Genomic DNA, 14830 nt, shown 5'->3' with positions numbered 1-14830 from the left:
AGTTCGAGACCAGCCTGACCAACATGGAGAAACCCCGTCTCTACTAAAAATACAATTACCCAGGCGTGGTGGCACATGCCTGTAATCCCAGCTACTCGGGAGGCTGAGTCGGGAGAATCGCTTGAACCTGGGAGGCGGAGGTTGTGGTGAGCCAAGATCGTGCCATTGCACTCCAGCCTGGGCAACAAGAGTGAAACTCTATCTCAAAAAAAAAAAAAAAAAGAAGTAGAGAAATAAAATATGACTATGTCTGGGGTGATTGAGAAATGTTTCTAGAAAAACTCATTAAGAGATATGAGGCCGGGCGTGGTGGCTCATGCCTGTAGTGCTGGCACTTTGGGAGGCTGAGGCGGGCAGATCACAAGGTCAAGAAATGGAGACCATCCTGGCCAACATGGCAAAACCCCATCTCTACTAAAAATACAAAAATTAGCTGGACTGGTGGCATGTGCCTGTAGTCTCAGCTACTTGGGAGGCTGAGGCAGGAGAATCGCTTGAACCTGTGAGACGGAGGTTGCAGTGAGCCGAAATCACGCCACTGCACTCCAGCCTAGCGACAGAGTGAGACTACATCTCAAAAAAAAAAAAAGAAAAAGAGAAAAAAAAAGAAAAGAAAGGGCCGGGAGCGGGAGCAGTGGCTCACACCTGTAATCCCAGCACTTTGAGAGGCCAAGGTGGGTGGGTCACCTGAGGTCAGGAGTTGGAGACCAGCCTGGCCAACATGAGACTCCATCTCAGGAAAAAAAAAAAAAAATGATATGAAGAACGATCGGAGTAGATATCTGTCAAAAAATATAAATAAATAGATATGAAGAACGAGTTAGAACTTACCCAAGTTTCAGAAGAAGGTGTACATCTCAGGCGCAGAGAACAGATTAGTGGAGGCATGAGTTTGGGGGCCTGTGCCTAGGCTGATGTGGCTAAACAAAGGAGATGGCTTGTTCAGTATGAAAAGTGAAGGCAGAAAAGTTTGCAGAAATCAGATGGGAATTTTAGTCAGAGGCTCAGTAAGATTTAAGATGACTTCTGTTTTCAAACTTCCAAAATGATTCTCTTCTCCCTTCTCCCTGGTCAGCTACCACACATACCATTTTGTTACCCTTTGCAGCAAAATTCTTGTAAGGGATGTCCATAGTCATTGTCTCCAATGAGTTTCTCCTTCCAGTCTCTCTCTCTCTTTTTTTTTTTTTCTTTTTTTTTTGAGACAGAGTCTCACTCTTGTCACCCAGGCTGGAGTGCCATGGCGTGATCTCGGCTCACTGCAACCTCCACCTCCCGGGTTCAAGCGATTCTCCTGCCTCAGTCTCCCGAGTAGCTGGGATTACAGGCACCTGCCACCATGCCCAGCTAATTTTTTGTATTTTAGTAGAGATGGGGTTTCACCATGTTGGCCAGGCTGGTCTCCAACTCCTGACCTCAGGTAATCTGCCCGCTTCGGCCTCCTGAAGTGCTGGGATTACAGGTGTGAGCCACCATGCCCAGCTGTAAATTCTTTGCTTTATTCAATAGCACCAGTTCTTTCATTCATCTACCCATTCAAGTGTTTTTTTGTTTGTTTGTTTGGTTTTTTTTTTTTTTGAGACGGAGTTTCGCTTTTTAGTTGCCCAGGCTGGAGTGCAATGATGCGATCTCGGATTACCACAACCTCCACCCCCTGGGTTCAAGAGATTCTCCTGCCTCAGCTTCCCAAGTAGCTGGGATTACAGGCATGTGCTACCACACCAGGCTAATTTTGTATTTTTAGTAGAGACGGGGTTTCTTCATGTTCGTCAGGCTGGTCTCGAACTCCTGACCTCAGGTGATCTGCCCACCCCATCCTCCCAAAGTGCTGGGATTACAGGCATAAGCCATCAGCTCCGGCTCATTCAAGTTTTAAACATTATTGAGGGCTTGTGATATGTCAGGCACAATAGCATAGATCACTTTATCCCCATTTTTAGAAAAAAGCCTCACAGAGGCTGAGTGATTTGTCAAAGTGACAAAGCTTATAGTGGTGGAGAATGTTGTTTCATGGTATTCCTTGCTCTTCATGAAATCTGTCATGGGCCTGGGTACCTTGTTTGGACATGTGTTTTTGTCCCGCCTGCATTCTTTGAGGTTAAGGCTGTCTTATACAGCTGGAATCCGCCTTGGTGAGTGAAACCATCTGCTGTAGTGGACACACTATAGCGTTGCTGATGGATTGTTCATATGGCCAAATCCTTGCCACCCTTCTCTCAAGACCTGTCTCTCCTTCCCAAACCCAGGAAAAAAATCACCCAAATAAAAACTAAGCTGACTTGATCTGGAGGAGGAGGGTACTTTATTTAATTTGTTGACTCTGGCTTACAATTTTGTTTTCTGTTTCCATATCTGGGTCATTAGAAGCCCCTTCAATCCCATCATCCCTTTTCCCTTCAAATCAGGGCAACTCAGAGATAGCTTTCTTGGCTGGGGGGCCTGTTGGCTTTTCCTTTTCTCTCGCTTTTTCCTCATACATCAGGATCCTGGTTGAGATGGGAAGAGGCACAGGGATCAGGGAACAGTCCTCTCAAGAGAATAAACCATAGGGTTCTAGGAAAGGCTAGAAGGGGATGGGGATGTGAGGGTGGAAGGGGGAGGAGGAAGGGCAGGGGTTGGAGTTTGTGGGGACCAGGACTATGGATAGGGATGAGGTCGGGACCTTGGAAGGGTCCCTGTAAGGATGGAAGAATGGATGATGAGCAACGTGTAGAAAAGTTGAGCCTGGGGCCAAGGGTAGGGATGCGGGAGGAGAAAACAGGTAAGTACAGGTGAGGTTGGAACTTGACACTCACATTTTTAGGATGGCAGATCTCTTGCCCAGCATCATCCTGAGAAAGTCAGGGTAGCTGAACGTCTCCCCGGAGCCACTGGACACCTCTCCAATTAATTTCTTTAGCTCTAGGTGAGTCTTGGGGACCCCAAGTTTCTCCAGCATTCGCTTCAGGGACATGATATCTGGGGGCAGAGGATGGGGATGGGGAGAAGGTGGGGAGACCTCTCCCACTTCCACATCCCCATTCTCCTTCCTCCCACTCTGGTAGGTGGGCCCCCTCCCAAATCATGAGGAATGGAGCATGTAGGAGAGACCTCTGTCTTCTTAGGCCTGCACACCACCCCGTCCCCGCAAATCACCCGTTTCTCACCAATATCACCATTTCCATTAAGGTCAAACTCCATGTATTTTTCTGGGTGAAGGGAGAGAGCAGAAGGGATAAGCGCTGACTGGAGGGTTTTCAGCAGGGGACTGAGGAAGGGGTTGCCAACCAGCTGCTAGGTGGAGGAGACAACGTGGAAGGAGGAGGAGGGGCAGGCAGAGGAAGTGGAGTTGGGGAGTTGAGGGGCCCCGCCAGGGTGTAAGGAGCTAGAGGGGATGCTGAGAGAGGCAGGCCCGGGAAAGGGACCGCAGTGTGGCAGGAGGGCAATAAAGGCAGGTTCCCCTCTTGCTACCACAAAAGTAAACTTTGTATCTGTGCTGTTCCTGCCTTGTTCTTGTGGAAATCCTAACCCTCCTATCCCCAGCCCCGTCTCCACCCCCTACAGTTTCCCCCTCACCTTTGAAGCCTTCCAGTTTGGAGGGCAGATCCTCATCACTGCTATATTTGGGATCGTCTAGGAATTGCTATGGAGGGGAAAATAAGAGCCAGGGTAGGCCCTCCCCATCCATGCCCCATCCCCCAGGCTCTGCCCCCTTAGTTCTTCCTTCTACCTTGTTGATCTCATCCAGCCTCTCTTCCTGCTGGGCCTTCAGCAGTCCAAAAGCTTTTCCTCCTGTGGGGGGAAAAAGATTAATCAGCCCTCATCCCTCCCTTCCTCTCCTTTCCCTGACACCAGCCCAGGGACATCACAGTTGGCCTGCCTAGGCCAGCTGACTGCCCTCCTAGCCCACAGCCCAGGTCTGTCCATCTCATTCCTCCGATCTAACGCCGCTGCCTATCCCACCCTCCCTACCCTGTAAATCCTTGGTTTGGCTCATAGCTCAGCAAATGCTGGTAGAGGTGGGGAGACAGACCAAGCTGGAGGCCTCTGTCTGCAGGCTCTCCTCTCCCACCAGTCTTCTCAGAAGCCTTCCTCCCAAACTTCCCCTTTCCCCTCATTCCTTCCTCCTCTGCCTCCCAGACCTCACTTCCCCATCAGGTTCTGCTGACACTAGCACCCCAGGAAGGAGGGGGAGCCTGGTGTGAAATGCAGATTAGAAAATAACGTTCTCCCAAATTCCTCGTAAGTGAGAGCCCAGTGTGCACATGAAACAAATATTTTGATAAGCCATGGAGGTGTGCAGGAAGGGCAGGAAGACACCAGGGATATTTATTCTCAGGAACTGGTATTTTTGAACAGGTCCAAGGTTCAGGTAATGATAAGACCTTGCATTTTGTCAGGTTTCATGAGTCTGGGCAGGCAGGTGTGGATAGGAAGACAGGGAAGGGCTGGCTGAATTTTTCTGCTCTGTAGATCGGAGAAGAATCTGAAGTCTGCTGGCAGTTCCAGGAGGGTGACAAGATGGGCACAGGGTTTAGAAAGGGAGAGAAACCTCACTCCCAGCCTGGCAGCTCCAAGGAGGCCCTTAAAAATATGGAAATGTCTAACTAAACATTTTAATTTGTTTGCTTTAGGATGTGCAACGTAACCCTCTCATCTTACCTCCTTTGAAATCTTTAGTAAAATCTATACAGATCAGGAACTTAAGAGTTTAAGTAGATTCTTTGGAGGAACTGAAAGTGGTACTTAAAGAAACAGCTTTTGTGGACAGAAGAGCCAGGGAGTGAGGCTGACATCAGGTTTGCACACTGTGCGTGCATGCACACATGCAGGCATGTTTGTGTGATGGGGTGCTGGTCACTGTGGGTTCAACAGAGTGGATGATAGCCTCTGACACATGCCTCCCTAGACATAACCTTTATCCCCCCGTCACTCTGTTTGGCCAGTCGCTTCTTGGAGAGGTGAGAACAGCACATTTCCCTCATGGAGATTTCCTGGTCCAAACTCCCTGCCCAGGGCTCCATCTACCCTGCCCCGGCATTGATGAAGACACCTTTCCTTCTCCCTTCCCCCCAACATATTTCCTTTTCTGTAGCCGGGAGTTTTCACTTCTCACTGCCCTCTCCCTGACCCAAGCCAGGTAGGGGAGATGCCGGAGTGGACTCTGGCTGCTGCTGCTTTTTTTTTTTTTGAGTCGGAGTCTTGCTCTGTCGCCCAGGCAGGAGTGCAATGGTGCAATCTCGGCTCACTGCAACCTCTGCCTCCTGGGTTCAAGTGATTCTCCTGCCTCAGCCTCCTGAGTAGCTGGGACTACAGGCACCCACCACCACGCCCAGCTAATTTTTGTATTTTTAGTACAGATGGGGTTTCGCCATGTTGGCCAGGATGGTCTCTATCTCTTGACCTTGTGATCCACCCGCCTCAGCCTCCCAAAGTGCTGGGATTACAGGCATGAGCCACCGCACCCGGCCGGACTCTGGCTTCTTGACTTCCCTTTATTACAGCTGCATTCTCCTGCTGCAGAGAGAGCTGCAACCCTGTACTCCCAATGTTCTCAGTGCCTGCTGGGAGGAACTCACTTCTTTATTCATACATTCACTCAACAGATATTTACTGAATGCTTACTATATGCCAGGCATGCCTCTAGGCCCAGAGAACCCAACAAACGAAAACTTTTGTCTTCATGGTTGATCTAATTGGGGAAGGCAGACAATACCAATAAATAAGTATATTAAAGGCGCTAGGTGGCCAGGCACAGTGGCTCATGCCTGTAATCACAGCACTTTGGGAGGCTGGGGCAGGCGGATCACAAGGTCAGGAGTTGGAGACCAGCCTGACCAACATGGTGAAACCCCATTTCTACTAAAAATACAAAAATTAGCAGGGCCTGGTGGTGCGTGCCTGTAATCCCAGCTACTCAGGAGGCTGACACAGGGGAATTGCTTAAACCCGGGAGGCGGAGGTTACAGTGAGCTGAGATCACACCATTGCACTCCAGCCTGGGCAACAGAGCGAGACTCCGTCTCAAAAAAAAAAAAAGAAAAAAAGCGCTAGGTGCCTATGGAGGAAAACAAAGTAGGGAAGAGGGGACATAGGAGTATTGCCAATGGTCCCCAGTTATTTTTTTTGAAATGGAGTCTCACTCTGTCGCCCAGGCTAGAGTGCAATGGTGCGATCTCAGCTCACTGTAACCTCCGCCTCCTAGGTTCAAGCGATTCTCCTGCCTCAGCCTTCCGAGTAGCTGGGATTATAGCCACCTGCCATCATGCCTAGCTAATTTTTGTATTTTGTAGAGGCGGGGTTTCACCATGTTGACCAGGCTGGTCTTGAACTCCCGATCTCAGGTGATCTACCCACCTCGGACTCCCAAAGTGCTAAGATTACAGGCGTGAGCCACTGCACCCAGCTTTTTTTTTTTTTTTTTTTTTTTTTGAGACGGAATCTCACTCTGTTGCCCAGGCTGGAGTGCAGTGGCACAATCTCAGCTCACTGCAACCTCCACCTCCCGGGTTCAAGCAATTCTCCTGCCTCAGCTTACCGAATAGCTGGGATTACAGGCGATCACCACTACACCCGGCTAATTTTTGTATTTTTAGTAGAGATGGGGTTTCACCAAGTTGGCTAGGCTGGTCTTGAACTCCTAACCTTGTGATCCTCCCACCTTGGCCTCCCAAAGTGCTGGGATTACAGGTGTGAGCCCGACTTGTCCCCAGTTTTAAGTGTGGTGGTCTGGCCAGGCATGGTGGCTTACGCCTGTGGTCCTAGCCACTTGGGAGGCTGAAGTGAGAGGATCGCTTGAGCCCAGGAGATCAAGGCTGCAGTGAGCCATGATCGTGCCATTACACTCCAGTCTGGGCAACAGAGTGAGACCCTGTCTCAAAAAATACAATAAAATAATAAAATAAATAGAGTGGTTAGAGAAGCCTTCTCTGAAAAAGTGATATTTGAGCAAAGATTTCTTTTCTTTTTTTTGAGATGGAGTCTCACTCTGTCGCCCAGGCTAGAGTGCAGTGGTGCAATCTCCACTCACTGCAACCTCCACCTCCCAGGTTCAAGTGATTCTCCTGCCTCAGCCTCCAGAGTAGCTGGGATTACAGGCACCTGCCACCACGCCCGGCTGACTATTTTTTTGTATTTTTAGTGAGATGGGGTTTTACTATGTTGGCCAGGCTGGTCTTGAACTCCTGATCTCATGATTCGCCCACCTTGCCCTCCCAAAGTGCTAGGATTACAGGCGTGAGCCACCGCGCCTGGCCATTTGAGCAAAGATTTTAAACAAGCAGAGGAACAACCCTCTGTCTTCCTAGGCCTGCACACTTCCCCAAATCACCTTTTTCTCACTGATATCTCTGTTTCCATTCTGGTCAAACTTTATGTATTTCTTTGGGTAAAGAGAGAGAACAGACAGGGTAAGCACTGGCTAGAGGGTCTTTGGCAGAGGATCGAGGAAGGCATTGCCGACCAAGTGCTAGGTTGAGGAGAGGATGTGGAAGGAGGAGATGGGGCAGGCAGAGTGGGCTTGGGGAGTTGAGGGACCATGTAAAGTGGATATACCGATAGAAAGAAAAATACTTCTTTTTTTTTTTTTTTGAGACAGAGTCTCCATCTGTCGCTAGACTGGAGTGCAGTGGCACGATCTTGGCTCACTTCAACCTCTGCCTCCTGGGTTCAAGCGACTCTCCTGCCTCAGCCTCCCAAGTAGCTGGGACTACAGGTGTGCACCACCATGTTCAACTAATTTTTGTATTTTTAGTGGAGACGGAGTTTCACCATGTTGGCCAAGATGGTCTCGATCTCTTGACCTTGTGATCCACCCACCTCCGCCTCCCAAAGTACTGAGATTATAGATGTGAGCCACTGCGCCTGGCAAGAAAAATATATCTTGATCCTAAAGTGGAGTCGGCGCCACTGTTGCTGCTAGTGTTGAATCCAGAACCGTAGCTGGACATGGGATCAGAGGATGAGCAAGAGATGCTGACTGGGTCTAGAGATGGCAAGGAGGAGGAGGAAGAGGAAGAGGAGGAATTAGTCAATTCCTAACAAAAGTGAGAGAGCAATGCGTGCAGCTGAAGAAATGAGTAAAGTCTCGGAACAGCTGGAGCTCTGTGATGAGCATGTGTCTTCCAGATCACAGACAGGAGAGGATTGCACAAAGCTCTTTGACTTCTCTAATGCAAGGGACCATTTGCATGGCCCACAAATCCTTTAACAGTATGAAATGAATGTGCAGACTCCTTCACCCCAGCTTTCATCACCTGGACATTTCTCTATGGTTTTAAATATACCATTTGTTTCTAATTTGTGTAACTATAAGTCCATGTGAACCTCATGGATTTTTGGCTTAGGCAAATAGCTTCTCTGTAATTGGCAGCAGTTCCATCTTAATAAGGGACCTGTGATTTGCAAAACGAAAAAATACACCGTTTTTTTCTTTTTCCTTTTTTTTATTCAAGGGCTGGTGAATCCTGGGACCTCAGGGTTACATCGAGGTATATTTATCATCATCATTATAGTCCAGAACTAAAAGGAAGTTATTCCAGGCTCTTTGCAAAAAATCTCAGGTTTTTTTTTGTTTTGTTTTATTTTGTTTTGAGATAGAGTCTTGCTCTGTTGCCCAGGCTGGAGTGCAGTGGTGCAGTCTCTGCTGACTGCAACCTCCACCTCCCAGATTCAAGCAATTCTCCTGCCTCAGCCTCCCGAGTAGCTGGGACTACAGGCACCCGCCACCATGCCCGGCTAATTTTTTGTATTTTTAGTAGAGATGGGGTTTCACCATGTTAGCCAGGATGGTCTCCATCTCTTGACCTCGTGATCTGCCTGCCTCGGCCTCCCAAAGTGCTGGGATTACAGGTGTGAGCCACTGCGCTCGGCCAAGAACACCACTTCTTAAACCAATCGTGTGGGGACTTCTCCCAAACCAACCAATTCTTCAATTCTTGGTAGATATTAACTGGGAGTCCTGCAATTTAATTCAGTTCTGACACTCTACCCATAATTACCAGTTATCTAATCCCCAAGTTGAAGAGCTCAGTTCTACAAGGCTGCCCCCACTCCAGATACCAATCACAAACAAGTCCAGGCCTCCTAACTGTTTTTATGACTCCCTCCTCTGACTCAGTAATTCGCTGGAATAGTACACAGAACTCAGGTAAACGCTTTACTTATGCTAGCTAGTTTATTATGAAGGATAAAACTTAGGAACAGTCAGATGGAAGAGTTGCACCGGACGAAGTATCAGGGAAGGGGGATTTGGAGCTTTCTCGTCCTCTCTGGGCTCCTTCCCGCACCTCCATGTGTTCATCAACCTGGCAGCTCTCCAACCCTCATCTTTTTTTTTGAGGCGGAGTCTCGCTCTGTCGCCCAGGCTGGAGTGCAGTGGCGCGCTCTCGGCTCACTGCAAGCTCCGCCTCCCAGGTTCATGCCATTCTCCTGCCTCAGCCTCTCCGAGTAGCTGAGACTACAGGCGCCCGCCGCTACGCCCGGCTAATTTTTTTGTATTTTTTGTAGAGACGGGGTTTCACCGTGGTCTCGATCTCCTGACCTCATGATCCGCCCGCCTCGGCCTCCCAAAGTGCTGGGATTACAAGCGTGAGCCACCGCGCCCGGCCAACCCTCATCTTTTTTTTTTTTTTTTTTTTTGAGACGGAGTCTCGCTCTGTCACCCAGGCTGGAGTGCAGTGGCGCGATCTCGGCTCACTGCAAGCTCCGCCTCCCAGGTTCACGCCATTCTCCTGCCTCAGCCTCCCCAGTAGCTGGGACTACAGGCGCCCGCCAACATGCCCGGCTAAGTTTTTGTATTTTTAGTAGAGACGGGGTTTCACCGTGTTAGCCAGGATGGTCTGGATCTCCTGACCTCGTGATCCGCCCGCCTCGGCCTCCCAAAGTGCTGGGATTACAGGCTTGAGCCACCGCGCCCGGCCAACCCTCATCTTTTTTGGGTTTTTATGGAGGCTTCATTATGCAGGCATACTTGATTCAATAGCCTTTAGTTGGAGGTCAGGGGGTTGGAGCTAAAAGTTCTAACTCTCTAATCACACAGTTGCCTACCTTGGCAACAAACCCCAACCTTAAGGGCTTTCTAAAAGTCAACTTACTAACATAAACTCAGTTGTGGTTGAAAAGAGCTTGTTATGAATAACAAAAGCTCCCTTCACTTTATCGTTTAGGAAATTACAAGGGTTTAGGAGGTCTGGCCTGGAGCCAGGATGGAGACCAACACACACACTCACACACACACACACGCACACATGCATACACACACGCACACACGCACACATTAATATTTTGAGACAGGGAGACAGGGTCTCGTTCTGTTTTCCAGGCTGGAGTGCAGTGGCACAAACATGGCTACTGCAGCTTTGACCTCCCGGGCTCAAGTGATCCTCCCTTGTCAGCCTCCTGAGTAACTGGAACTATAGGCATGTGCCACCACACCTGGTTAATTTTTAAAATATTTTTTAGAGACAGGGTCTCCTTGTGTTGCCCAGGTTGGTCTTGACTTCCTGGGCTCAATGAATCCTCCCACCTTGGCCTGCCAAAGTGCTGGGATTACAGGCCTGAGCCACCATGCCTGACCTTTTTTTTTTTTTTTTTTTTTTTTGAGACAGGTTCTTGTTCTGTCATCCAGGTTGGAGTGCAGTGGCACCATCATAGCTCACTGCAGCTCAACTTCTTGGGCTCAAGCAATCCTCCCACCTCAGCCTCCCAAGCAGCTGGGACCCGCACCACCATTCCTGGCTCATTTTAAAATTTTTTGTAGAGACGAAATCTCGCCAGGTTGCCCAGGCTGGTCTTGAACTCCTGGGCTCAAGTGATCCTCTGGTCTCAGCCTTCTAGAGTGCTAGGATTACATGTGTTAACCACCACACCAAACCCATATATATATGTGTGTGTGTGTGTATATATATATATATTTATTTTTTCCCCAAGATGGAGTCTTGCTCTGTTGCCCAGGTTGGAGTGCAGTGGCATGATCTCCGCTAACTGCAAGCTCCACCTCCCAGGTTCACGCCATTCTCCTGCCTCAGCTTCCTGAGTAGATGGGACTACAGGCGCCTGCCACCACGTCCAGCTAATTTTTTGTATTTTTAGTAGAGACGGGGTTTCACCATGTTAGCCAGGATGGTCTCCATCTCCTGACCTTGTGATCTGACCGCCTTGGCCTCCCAAAGTGTTGGGATTACAGGTGTGAGCCACCGCACCTGGCCTTTTTTTTTTTTTTGGTGATGGAGTCTCGCTCTGTCTCCCAGGCTGGAGTGCAGTGGCGATCTCGGCTCACTGCAAGCTCCGCCTCCTGTTTTCACACCATTCTCCTGCCTCAGCCTCCCGAGTATCTGGGACTACAGGTGCCTGCCCCCACACCCGGCTAATTTTTTTTGTATTTTTAGTAGAGATGAGGTTTCACCATGTTAGCCAGGATGGTCTTGATCTCCTGACCTCATGATCTGCCCACCTCGGCCTCCCAAAGTGCTGGGATTACAGGTGTGAGCCACCGTGCCTGGCCCCCAAAATATATATTTTTATTATAACAATATCACAATGGGAGAAGAGCATTTCAGGTGGAGGGAACAGCAAGTTCAAAGGCCCTGATGTGAGAGCAGTATGGATATCTGGAGTGTTCATGGAGTAGCGGGGAGGCCCGTGCTGCCGAAGCCAGGTGAGGAGGAGGTCAGCTTGGGTAGGGCCTTGTGAAGACTCTGGCTTTTATTCTGAGTGAGACTGCCTCCCAGACCGGTCTTTCCATTGAGAATGGCTTGACAGACTACTAGGGTGAGACAGTGCTTAGATGCTCAGAAAAACTGCCTGGGATAGAGAAAATGACAGCTGCTCTGACTGTGGGACAAAAATGAAGACTAGGCCTGGTGCGGTGGCTCACGCCTGTAATCCCAGCACTTTGGGAGGCTGAGGCGGGCGGATCACCTAAGGTCAGGAGTTTGAGATCAGCCCGACCAACATGGAGAAACCCCGTTTCTACTAAATGTACAAAATTAGCCAGGCGTGGTGGCGCATGCCTGTAATCCCAGCTACTTGGGAGGCTGAGGCAGGAGAATTGCTTGAACCTGGGAGGTGGAGATTGCAGTGAGCCGAGATCATGCACTCCAGCCTGGGCAATAAGTGAAACTCCATCCCCCCCCCCCCAAAAAAAATGTGAATATTGAAGGGTATATAGGAAGACAAGCGGGTGGAGAAGGAAACTCAGGGCCTAAACAGAGATGAGGGGACAAGAATAGACATGCAAGAAGATGCTGGGGCTCAGAAAGTGATACCCCAAAGACTGGTGCTTTGAAACGCTGAGAGGCCTTAGAAGCTGCCTTAGAATCGTCCTACCACACTTTCTGGAATTTCCTTATCTGAGTGAAAAAACTTCTTTGCAAAAGAAATGCAACTGTCTTAAGACCTCCTAGAGATCTTATCAAATAACCAGATCAACCACCAGAGAGAAGATATTGGGAATCATCATTATACCCAGATAGACTTTTCTTCTCTTTATTTTCTTCCTTTTGAGGCAGGGTCTTGTTCTGTTGCCCAGCCTGGAGTGCAGTGGCGTGATCATGGCTCACTGCAGCCTCAACCTCCAGGCTCAAGTGATCCTCCCACCCTAGCCTCCTGAGTAGCTGGGACGACAGGCATGTGCCACCACGCCTTAGGTTTGTGTTTTTTTTTTTTTTTTTTGAGATGGAGTCTCTCTCTGTCACCCAGGCTGGAGTGCAGTGACATGATCTCGACTCACTGCAACCTCCTCCTCCTGGGTTCAAGCAATTCTCCTGCCTCAGCCTCCGGAGTAGCTGGGGTTACAGGCGCCCGCCACCACGCCCAGCTAATTTTTGTATTTTTTAGGAGAGACAGAGTTTCATCATGTTGGTTCTGGCTGATCTCGAACTCCTGACCTCAGGTGATCCACCTGCCTTGCCCTCCTAAAGTGCTAGGATTACAGACATGAGCCACTGCACCCAGCCATGGTGACTAATTCTTTATCTTTTTTTTTTTCTTTTTTTGAGGCAGAGTCTCACACTTCGCCCGGGCTGGTGTGCAGTAGTGCGATCTCGGCTCACTGCAACCTCCACCTTCCGGATTCAAGTGATACCCCTGCTTCAGCCTCCCGAGTAGCTAGGATTGCAGGCACCCGCCACCACGTCCAGCAATTTTTTTTTCTTTTGAGACGGAGTCTCGCTCTGTCACCCAGGCTGGAGTGCAGTGGCACAATCTCGGCTTACTGCAAGCTCCACCTCCTGGGTTCATGCCATTATTTTTTTGTATTTTTAGTAGAGACGGGGTTTCACTATGTTGCCAGGCTGGTCTCAAACTCTTGACCTTGTGATCTGCCCAGCTCGGCCTCCCAAAGTGCTGGGATTACAGGCGTGAGCCACAGCGCCAGCCTTTTTTTTTTTTTTTTTTTTTCAGATGGAGTCTCGCTTTGTCACCCAGGCTGGAGTGCAGTGGCGTGATCTTGGCTCACTGCAACCTCTGCCTCATGGGTTCAAGAGATTCTCCCGCCTCACCCTCCTGAGTAGCTGGGACTACAGACGCGCGCCACCAATCCCAGCTAATTTTTTTGTATTTTTAGTAGAGAGGGTTTTGCCATGTTGGCCAGGATGGTCTGGATTTCTTGACCTCGTGATCCGCCCTCCTCGGCCTCCCAAAGTGTTGGGATTACAGGCGTAAGTCACCGTGCCTGGCTTTTTTTTTTTTTTTTTTTTTAATATAGAGACAAGGGATCATAATATAGAGACATTCTGACCCTAATGTTAGCACAACGGGGATGCAGATGGTCAGGATCTGGAGACTTGCAGGAATAGAGCAGTGAGCCAAAGTGCAGCCTGGTTTATGCTTAATTATAACTATATTTCTGCCCAGATCCCAGCATGCAATTCTTGTCAATCTTGGGACAGTTTCAATGTACTGTATTGAAAGTTTTTATTAATACTTTGATAACTGGAATTCAATTTCGATGCAATTGGTTTTTTTTTTTTTTTTGAGACGGAGTCTTGCTCTGTCACCCAGACTGGAGTACAATGGCACGATCTCAGCTCACTGCAACCTCTGCCTCCCGGTTCCAGCAATTCTGCCTCAGCCTCCCAGGTAGTTAAGATTACAGGCGCCGACCACCATGCCTAGCTAATTTTTTGTGTTTTTAGTAGAGACAGAGTTTCGCCATGTTGGCCAGGCTGCTCTCGAGCTCCTGACCTCGGGTGATCCACCTGCCTCGGCCTCCCAAAGTGCTGGGATTATAGGCGTGAGCCACTGTGCCTGGCCGATTTGTTTTTATATGTATATTTTTTAAATTTTATGCTTTACTAGAATGCCAAAGGGATCTGTGGCACAAAATAACTAAGAACCACTGCTGTAACCTCTCTCTCCCCTCATCCCTTTGAGCCTGGGGGTGGAAATATCCCCTGCAGTTCTCTTACATAACACTCCCACCTTTGTGTGTGTATGTTTTTTGTTTGTTTTGTTTTGTTTTTGAGATGAAGTCTTGCTCTGTCGCCCAGGCTGGAGTGCAGTGAAGTGATGTCGGCTCAGTGCAACCTCCACCTCCCAGGTTCAAGCGATTCTCCTGCCTCAGCCTCCCTAGTAGCTGGGACTACAGATGCGTGGCACCACGCCCAGCTAATTTTTTGTATTTTCGGTAGAGATGGGGCTTCACTGTGTTAGCCAGGATAGCCTTGACCTCCTGACCTCGTGATCTGCCTGCCTCGGCCCCCCAAAGTGCTGGGATTACAGGCATGAGCCACTGCACCTGTTGTCTTTAATAATTATTTTGCCTGCTTAATATATAGTTTCTGGGCCGGGCGCGGTGGCTCACGCTTGTAATCCCAGCACTTTGGGAGGCCGCGGTGGGCGGATCACGAGG

The 14830-nt window shown here is 49.2% G+C and overlaps 1 protein-coding gene and 1 pseudogene across 3 annotated transcripts; one reads left to right on the top strand and one right to left on the bottom strand.

Moving 5' to 3' along the window:
• Positions 1-2285: 2285 nt before the first annotated feature.
• On the bottom strand, positions 2286-4085 carry AIF1 (allograft inflammatory factor 1). Of its 3 annotated transcripts, none has more exons than XM_032141239.2 (6): positions 4013-4085; positions 3710-3771; positions 3556-3622; positions 3147-3188; positions 2796-2958; positions 2286-2486 (listed from the first exon to the last, which is right to left on the bottom strand). In XM_032141239.2, exons 4-6 carry the CDS (start codon positions 3178-3180, stop codon positions 2402-2404), a joined length of 282 nt encoding a protein of 93 aa, XP_031997130.1. In that variant the 5' UTR covers positions 3181-3188; positions 3556-3622; positions 3710-3771; positions 4013-4085; the 3' UTR covers positions 2286-2401. The 3 variants fall into 3 exon arrangements, with proteins under 3 accessions (XP_031997130.1, XP_031997128.1, XP_031997129.1); XM_032141237.2 differs by having other exon boundaries at positions 3952-4069; XM_032141238.2 differs by lacking the exon at positions 3147-3188 and having other exon boundaries at positions 2292-2486; positions 3952-4062.
• Positions 4086-7926: 3841 nt separating this feature from the next.
• On the top strand, positions 7927-8201 carry LOC116460262 (cytochrome b-c1 complex subunit 6, mitochondrial-like; annotated as a pseudogene).
• Positions 8202-14830: the final 6629 nt, after the last annotated feature.

Source organism: Hylobates moloch, unplaced genomic scaffold (genome assembly GCF_009828535.3).
Source record: "Hylobates moloch isolate HMO894 unplaced genomic scaffold, HMol_V3 SCAFFOLD_20, whole genome shotgun sequence".
NCBI classification, from domain to species: domain Eukaryota; kingdom Metazoa; phylum Chordata; class Mammalia; order Primates; family Hylobatidae; genus Hylobates; species Hylobates moloch.
The sequence above is the reverse complement of the archived record's forward strand: the minus strand, read 5'-3'. Positions and strand labels throughout refer to the sequence as shown.